Source organism: Eurypyga helias, unplaced genomic scaffold, assembly GCF_000690775.1.
Source record: "Eurypyga helias isolate BGI_N326 unplaced genomic scaffold, ASM69077v1 scaffold11497, whole genome shotgun sequence".
In the NCBI taxonomy this organism is placed as follows: Eukaryota; Metazoa; Chordata; class Aves; order Eurypygiformes; family Eurypygidae; genus Eurypyga; species Eurypyga helias.
This window is the reverse complement of record NW_010261128.1, coordinates 53623-61774: the sequence shown is the minus strand read 5'-3', so window position 1 is coordinate 61774 and position 8152 is coordinate 53623. Positions and strand designations below refer to the sequence as shown.

At 48.8% G+C, this 8152-nt stretch overlaps 1 protein-coding gene across 1 annotated transcript in view; it reads left to right on the top strand.

The window, feature by feature from the left end:
- The first annotated feature begins 1497 nt into the window (after positions 1-1497).
- Positions 1498-8152, top strand: part of FAM179A (family with sequence similarity 179, member A) — a 32667-nt gene continuing 26012 nt past the window's right edge. The window contains exons 1-6 of the mRNA XM_010155256.1: positions 1498-1525; positions 2516-2650; positions 2877-2943; positions 3517-3698; positions 4132-4367; positions 7522-7700. Of these exons, the coding sequence (XP_010153558.1) occupies positions 1498-1525; positions 2516-2650; positions 2877-2943; positions 3517-3698; positions 4132-4367; positions 7522-7700 (827 nt within the window). The remainder of the gene's footprint in view (positions 1526-2515; positions 2651-2876; positions 2944-3516; positions 3699-4131; positions 4368-7521; positions 7701-8152) is intronic.

Genomic DNA, 8152 nt, shown 5'->3' with positions numbered 1-8152 from the left:
TACCTAAAGTCCTTGTACAGGCATTCTTTGTTATTTGTTTTAAGCTTGCAGAACACATTAATAGGCACCTGCCTTTGCTTCTTCCATCGAGTGCAGAGGCATTTTTCCTTCTGTAATAATTTAACTGAACTGTGCCTGTGATTGATCCTTCTGGCTGCACTTAGCGACCATGTCGTCCTGTTTGCAGAGTTTTAGAGACACTTATGAGTGGATTTTCAAAAGCAGTTCACGTTGGCATCCCTCTGTACTTACTGACGTTTATAGGAATTTTACTGCTGGCTTAATATCCTGACATCTTATTCTAAGGTATGCTCTGCAAAATCCCCTTACCTCTTGCTCAGGCCATGAGAAACAGGCTAACACGTTTAAGGAAGCCCAAGCCCTGTATGGTGAATGAAGTCTCTGTCAGAAGGTCTCTGTAGAGTTCTGAAGTGAAAGCAACCAAACCACTCAGGAAATGGACTGCAAGGTCTGAAGCTGAGAACTGCCATGTTTTGCTCTAGCACTAACCTGAAGGGCTCAGCATAAACTTCCTTTACCCTTGTATACCTTGCGCACCATAACACTGCCTACAACCCCACCAGTCCCCTGGGATGTGCATTTGCTGAAATGAGCACGGCAGATAGTTTCTGGATAATGGCATCCCTGAATATGGGTTATGCTATAGCCTCAGGCTTCCAGAGGTGCTGCAAGTGCTATAGGTACCTCACCAACACTACAAATGCAGGCAATTTAGCTACAATAGCAGTTGTTTCCACTACTTTATTTCCTTCCTTTCCCAATGTGTGGCAGATCTGGAAGTATTTGACAAGTTGTGGCTCAGAATTACTTATGGATATATCATAAAATCGTATCTACCCCTTTCTAGGAATCAAAATCTTGCAGACTGGTGGGAAGTGCTACAGATTGGGGTTACACACCAGTCTCCAGTATCATTAGCCTGATGCCTCCCCTTAAATCCAGGTACCTTTGTATTAGAACGGACCAAACTATTCTACCCCCCATTTTTTCATCAAACGTGTGAAACGCTGCTGCTGCTGCAGCGGCTGTGCTGTGTTCAATGGGAACAACTCCAATGTGTTGTGCTGGGTCCAATGGCAGTGGGCACGGTGAGAGACGTGCGTCTGCTGCCGTGCTCATACAGCCATGGGGAGAGCAGCTGCTGGGGTGGAGTTATGTTCCTTCTGTTATGCTGACAGTGTTTTTCCTCCCGTGTTTGGACTTCATGGCCGTTATTTTGATAGAATGTGGAAAATGCATAGCTTAAATGTATTTTTATGTTGTTCTAACACCACCCGACAAACAGTTTCTTACGCAGGAACAGCTGTAGGCAGAGAATGCCAGAGATCGGTGGCTGTCACTTGCACTAGTGGTGTTATTTTTCCCTGCAGGTTCCTGATGCTGCAGGGGAACCCACCAGCAGCTGTAGCAGGCCCAGCGACCAGCAGCACATCAAGTAGACTCTCATCTGCAAAGAGCCCATCACCTCCCCCTGCTATGGCAACACAACATGATTTCGCAGCAGGTAAAGGGCTGCAAGCAGACTGGAGACTTCTTCGGCCAGGGCTTGTTGCAGTCCTGTTCCTGCAGCCTTTGCCTGAAGGATGTTCGCCTGCAGCAGCAGTGCCGGTGCCCAGGAATGCTGCTCGGCTCAGGGAGGCAGAGCGTGTACAAAAGCTGCATTCACAGCGCTGATCACGAGACCCCGGAGATACTGGCAAGTGCAGCAGCTATTCTTCATGCTGTACAAGTGAGAGCCCAGCCTTAGAGGCTGAGTAATGGGGAAGATACTGGCCAGGAGAGGGGGCAGGAAAACACGCTGTGTATAATTCTGAATTTTCAGGAACAGCCAAGATCAGAAATTTTTTGAGGCAAGCCATGTTTATGTTGGTTTTGGATGTCTCTGCAGTAAAGCAAGCAGGGAATAAACTCATTTAACAGTGAAGCAGAACAAAAGAGAATGTTTGGATGGACTATTTGCATACTAACAATATCGTAGTCAAATAAGCCTGCTGAATACTGGGGACATGTAAAGCAGAATGCAGACCTCCTTTTAGTTATAACACCTAGTGATTAATTGTTTATGTCTCCATACTTTCTTTGTTGTGAAGAGAAATAAAAAACCTGACAAAACCCAACCCAAAATTGAATGGAAATTACAGAAACAAAGGACTTTCAGATGAGCTTTGGAAAGCATGTACTTACCAGACATTGTCAGATTCTAGAGACTATCCTGGGTTTTCTGCTCTTAGAAAGAAGAGGAAAGAAATCCTGTAGTTGTGGATGGGCGACTAGCAAAACACATTCAAATTTTATAGAATTTCAGCTGTCCAAGTGCTAGAAGGCAAGTGCCTCACCGGGCAGAACAGTGTAAGGGCAAACAGATGGTTGCAGAGGCCAGGACTGTGGGTCACTACTGCTGCGTTAGTCTGCTGCGGACAAGGGGATGTCTGCTTTTTCCTCTCCATATCAAATGCTGCGAATTTGAGTCATTTGTACTGTCCTTATTTTAAAGCTAAGTACCATGCCTCAGTTGCTGTCTACTGTGGGAGTGTTCCCAGATTCAAACCCCGATACACAGCTCTGCGAGGCGGAAGCATTGATTCGAACTTTCAGTTTTGTGGCAGCAGCTGGACCACTGAAGGAGAAGGTGAGGATGAAAAGGAGTTGAATATGCAATGGTGGCCCCAGCCAAATGGGAAAACGATCCTGATTTCAGGGAGAAATGGTCCCTTGGAGGTCAATCCTCATGTGCTGGCTCTGTGTCAAAGTAGGGCGTGGCAGAGAGTCGCAGATGATCCTGCCCTCCTCCAGTGGTGCACATGGCATCACGTCTCTCTGTCATTAGTTCATTATGCTTTCTCCTTTATCAACAGTAGCCAAATCACTGCTACTGCCAGCCAGGCCAGGGCCTGTGGCCAAACTGGCCATAAATCAGGCATGGTAACAACATGTGAGCTCTGTTTCTATCCTTGCTATCAATGTGTGATCTTGCCAAAGGTAAATTCCCAGTTCTTCCTCTGCTTGCCCATCAGATCTGACCTTGAGGATGGGAAGGTGCTGTAGAAATACTGACAAGGCCTGCCTGATTGCTGAGACATCTTTCTGCTTTCCAGAAATACCAGTAACACCGTGTGGCTCTTTACTGGTAGTTTTTACAGAAGCCATGCCCTGAAATGGGCATTTTTTTTCTCTCTTACCAGTGGGGCCTTCAGCCTCTCTCTCCTGGCTTTCTAGCTCAGTGCTGTTCAGGAGAATTAAACTGATGCTAGTTTTATGAAAAATAAAACCAAACCGATCTTCTGAATGACTAAAAAACCCTTGAATGCCTCACTCATTACATGGGTTTATTGTAAATGTGTGAGGTCAACTAACTCATTTCTTCCCTTTTACCTTATCTACAGCTTCTTTTCAGTCCCTATTAACAACACACACGAAGAAGCAGACAAGTTTGTGGGATGGGAATGGAGTTGGGAAACCTCCACACCCAAGGGCCATCTCTCTCCCGGATGTCAGGGTCAGCAGGGATATTGTGCATGACCTCAACACTGGGGATGGAGGTGGTCTCTCCCACATTTCTCACCACATCTTGACCTGGGACCAAGAAAGGGTGAGCAGCGCTGCCCTGCCAGCCATCTGGATCAAGGACAAGCTGAAGATGAGGAGCATGTCTGAGGGTCTGTTAGCCTCACAGAGAGGTAAGGCGAGAGCCGGTCCACTCTCTTGCTGGAAGAAGGGTCTTTTCCCAGCCTAGAGAGCCAGCACACATTCTCAGTGAACAGTTCTCCCTCGCATGTGCCCCACTGTGATAACCTGCCCTGCTCTCAGTCCCTGCATAGCCCTCCTGTCATTGTAGGGGTGTACAACCATGGGGCAGGGAGAGGGATGTATGGCAGGTGACTTATTCTGGGTAAGCACAGGTCCGTGGGCTCCCTGTTGTCTGACCAGAGTGTTCCTCTGTGGCTCTGTGGAAGTGGGTAAGTGTTGTCCACTGACTTGCTTCCAGTGGCTGCCAGCATGAGCATGTTACCCTGTGCAGTTTCCAAGGAATCTGTCCAATGAACTATCTACCTTCAGGTGCTTTAGGTTTGCAGTGCTGCTTCCATTATGCTTTGTGTCTCCACTTTGCAGGCCTGACTGAGTGCAGTGACCTGCAGGGGGTTGCCCTGAAGCCAGCAGTTTGCAGGTCAGCTTCCCAGAGGCTCCTGGCAACCTCCAAGCCCATGCCTCCCATCCAGAACTGCCTTCCCTTCTCAGAGCCCAGCAGGATGAACAACGGAGAGCAGAAGCATGGGGAAAACAGCACAGGCTGTGATGACAGTGATGGGAATAACAAGGAGCTGATGTCAGAGGGAAAAGGATATAAAGTAAGGAAACCAAACCAAATCACGTGTGGTGGACCCTCAGTTTATTTCCTATATGCAGAGCTCTGAGATCTTCTTTCCCTGTGGTGTGAGCCCAGGGAAGCAGCTGAGCCAAGGAAGAGCTCGGCTGGACATTGTTCTTCAGGCTGTCTTTGCAATGTGTGTACTGCAAGGCTTCATGTCCTCAGGGTGTATCCGTAGGGGTAGAGGTCTTTAAATAGTTTCTGTGCTCTCTATTGGCTCCTGCTGTGTTTTATCACTGAGAACGTACCAGCAACCAGTCAGAGCAGCTGAATGTGTCTGATCTGGTCAAGCGTGTCTTTCTCCAGTGAGTAAAATACACGTATCTGTGAACCATCTGTACGTTGTGGTTATTGTTTCAGACACGCTAGTTTCTTGGTGAAGTTTTTATATCGGCTCCGTGTGGTTTAGATGGAAAAAAATGTTTGCTGGAGCAAGCAGTCCTGGTTGTCCAGGTTGTCTCAGCTTTTGAGTTGTACAGCCATGTCCTTCTGCGCGGTTATCTCTGATAATATTTCTAGCGTTCAGCAGCCACCGTGCAGCTTCATTCTCTCCCATGGGTCTGCCCAGGGGTAAGTGATGGGAACCAGAAATTCTGGCCATGGGAAATGGAGTCCAGATGCCATCCACTCCCTTGCCTTTGCAGGAGGGACAGAAGCTGTGGTTGTTTAGGTTTTGCCGTGGTGGGCAGAAGAAGGCAGATGAATAACAGCTTTTTTAAACAGGGTAACCAATAAAAGGCTAGTGTACTTGATTTCAGCCTTGCACATACAGGGCCAAAAGTATCCATGGCATTAACTCTGTTGGTTTCCCTGGAGTTTGAACGGGTCCTGATTTGGCTCGCTATCTGTGACCAGAAAAATGGGAAACGGAGGAAGAGTGTGCGTCTGCCCTGGCTCTCTCCATCCCCCTTCCTAGCCATGGTGTGGGCAGTCTGAAGTAATTTCAGCAGGCAGAGACTTTACACAGAGCAGCAGGGTATGGAGCTCTGCTCGACTTAATAAATGACAGTGAGCCTGAGATGATGAACTGTGTGGGAGCTGGAGAGCACCGAGCATCCAGAGAGCACATTAGCATCTGGGCCAAAAGGCTGGCGGGGGCTGTAGGAAGGGCAGAAGCAGAAGAAATGATGGGCTTGAGAAAAGCATGTTTTGACAGCGTGCAAAATGACTTTGTGGGGACTTGGCTGGAGTTCATTAGTGGCTGGTAGGTGCTTTAGAGACAGTGATCTAAACCCATTCCTGTAGCACCAGAAAGGCTAACAGAGGCAATGGCACCCCAGAACATCTTTATGCCAAGCAGATGAATGCCAGATGGGAATGCAGCCACAGCCAAAGAGGTGATCAAGGCCAGAGAGCTGGCAACAGCGTGAGACACGGTCTATCCCTCACCAGTTCCATTTCCAATGTCCATTGTCGTGGATAGAGTGAGAGTGCATTTCACTTGCAGGACAGAAGTAACAATATATTTTATTAATATAGCAAAGTTAAAGGTAAATGCGACAGCGGTTTAACAAGACTCAGTGGCAAGGTACACGGGGTTATTTACTGCACAGGGGACAGGGTCAGACAAACCAGTCAGGGAGACCTTCCCATTGAGTCACGAGGTTCAGATAGGATCCCCTGGCTTTCTAAACTTCTCAGAGGGGAGTCTGGGTGCAGCTGGATCCAATCCTAGTCCCAGACTTGGCCAACAGTTATGTCTAAAGGATTATATATGTGCAATCAATCCTTTATATCACTTGGCCAAGATTACAAGGCTCAGCACGCTGTTAGTTGCTTACTGAGAGCCTGTTGCTGCAAGGAATCTCTCGACCTCCCGACTAACCTGGAAAGGCATCCATTCTCAATGGGAGATCCTGGTGTGCAGCCTGCTGCTGTGCAGAAGAGCTCAACAGGCCCTGGGCTGTCCAGTATGTATAGAGTAAGGTGATTGACTATAGCAGTATTTGCATACCAGCAAGGTGTCTGGGTCAATATCTTGGGCTTTGATGGTTGCACTCTCCTAAACAAATGGAATATACTGAGGCACTGTGTACTAATAAGGCAAAAGCTGTGGCCTTATTGTTGATGAGTTCATGAGTGAAATGGACTAAATACCACCAGGACTGGAATGATTTTTCAAATTTAGTTGCATTATTCCAAATTACCTTTCAAATTTCAGTGGGTAAGGTACCTACTTCCCCTTCTCTTACAATGCTGCTACCCTAGATTGCATCAAGGTGCATTGCATTGCCCCCCGGGGGAAAGCAAGCGCCTCTTTATCCTCCCCCTCCAAGGGAACCTGTGGCGAGGTGCAGCTGGGGGCGGCTGGCAGTTAGCCGGGGGCGGGGCTCGCGGGGGTCCGCGCCTAACGACCGTTGCTACCCTGCCACGCTCCCATTCTGGCTGGTTGTGTGAGGAGCGGGCGGCTGGCAACGGGTGCTGGAGGGAACCTGTTTCTCCCAGCCAAGTCGGGCTCCCGACATTCGTTGTCGCCCCGCGGCACAGAGGGGACCTGGCAGTGGGAGCGGAGGGCCCGGTGTTGGAGGCGGAGGAGCACACGCGGCCCCGCAGAGGTAACATTAACCCTTTGCCGCCCGGATCGGAAGCCCAACTCCTCGGCGTCTGATGCTGCTGGTGAAGTTTGTCCTGGAGGATTAACTGGAGTTAAAACGTACAGCCATTATCACTTAGCCCCGATGAGCCTCCCCTTTCCGGACGGGCAGGCCTCATTCTCTCAGCCCTGAGGAGTAACCTGGGGAGGTGTCCCTTCTCAAGGGACATCCTGGCATGCAGCCCGCTGTCATTTCTGGAGAGCTCACCAGCCCTGGGCTGTTCGATAGAGTAAGGTGACTGACTATAATCATATCTGCATTCCAGCAAGGTGTCTGGGCCACTGCTCCAGACAGCCCTTGGCTGCTGTGCTGCCATCCCTCTCCCCCAAGTCCAACTTAAGCTGGAGGCAGCCATCACGGTCCCCACCGGTGTTTATTGCTTGAGCAGAGGGGGGGAGGGAGGAGCACAATGTTACACCCATCCTAGGCCAAACTGCTCCATCACTGTGACTTTTCCTACCAAGGGCATCACTAAACTTATTGTGACATGAAGGGGAAGGCTGGGTGCTTGAGCTGAGCATTGTGTTCTACTATTTTCAGGCTTCCCTGCTGCCCTTGGATTGCAGTATTGAGGACTGGAAGAAGTCACTGGGAATGGTTTTGATGCCCCCTATCCCTATCCCCAAGGCAGCAAGATCACCTGATTTGCCTCCATACAGTACTTCAGTACCTCTCCGAAGCTCTCGGTACTTGCTTTTCCAAGATGCCCTGAACAGGAGGTAAACCAAGGTGTCTGCTTCTCCAACATGCCATTCACCTCGCGCTTCTTGTCTTGTGAGGTTATTTTCCATGGTCAGCTCTCCAATACATTTATGCAAACGTATGTGCATTCAACAGTTTGCATATTTGTGATGATCCAGCACAATGTCAGAATCAACATCCTACACTCTTAAGAGCAGGGGTGGTGGGAGGGAGGAGGAGGTGGCAGGATTTAAGAGGACCTTAAGGGCAGGTCCTCTGCTGGACTCTAATCATGATTCACCCTGTAATCTTTGCGGTGTCATTTGGGAACTGTATTGCATGGATCTGAAAACAGCATTTGGTTTTGTGAGTGATTTTGGCTGCCAATTTCTGTACCTGCAAGAATATGTGAGGACAAATGTTGGCTGTTGTATAGCTGTCTGCAAATTCAGATGCTGCTTCTGTAAATGTTAGTTGTAACTTCCCTGTG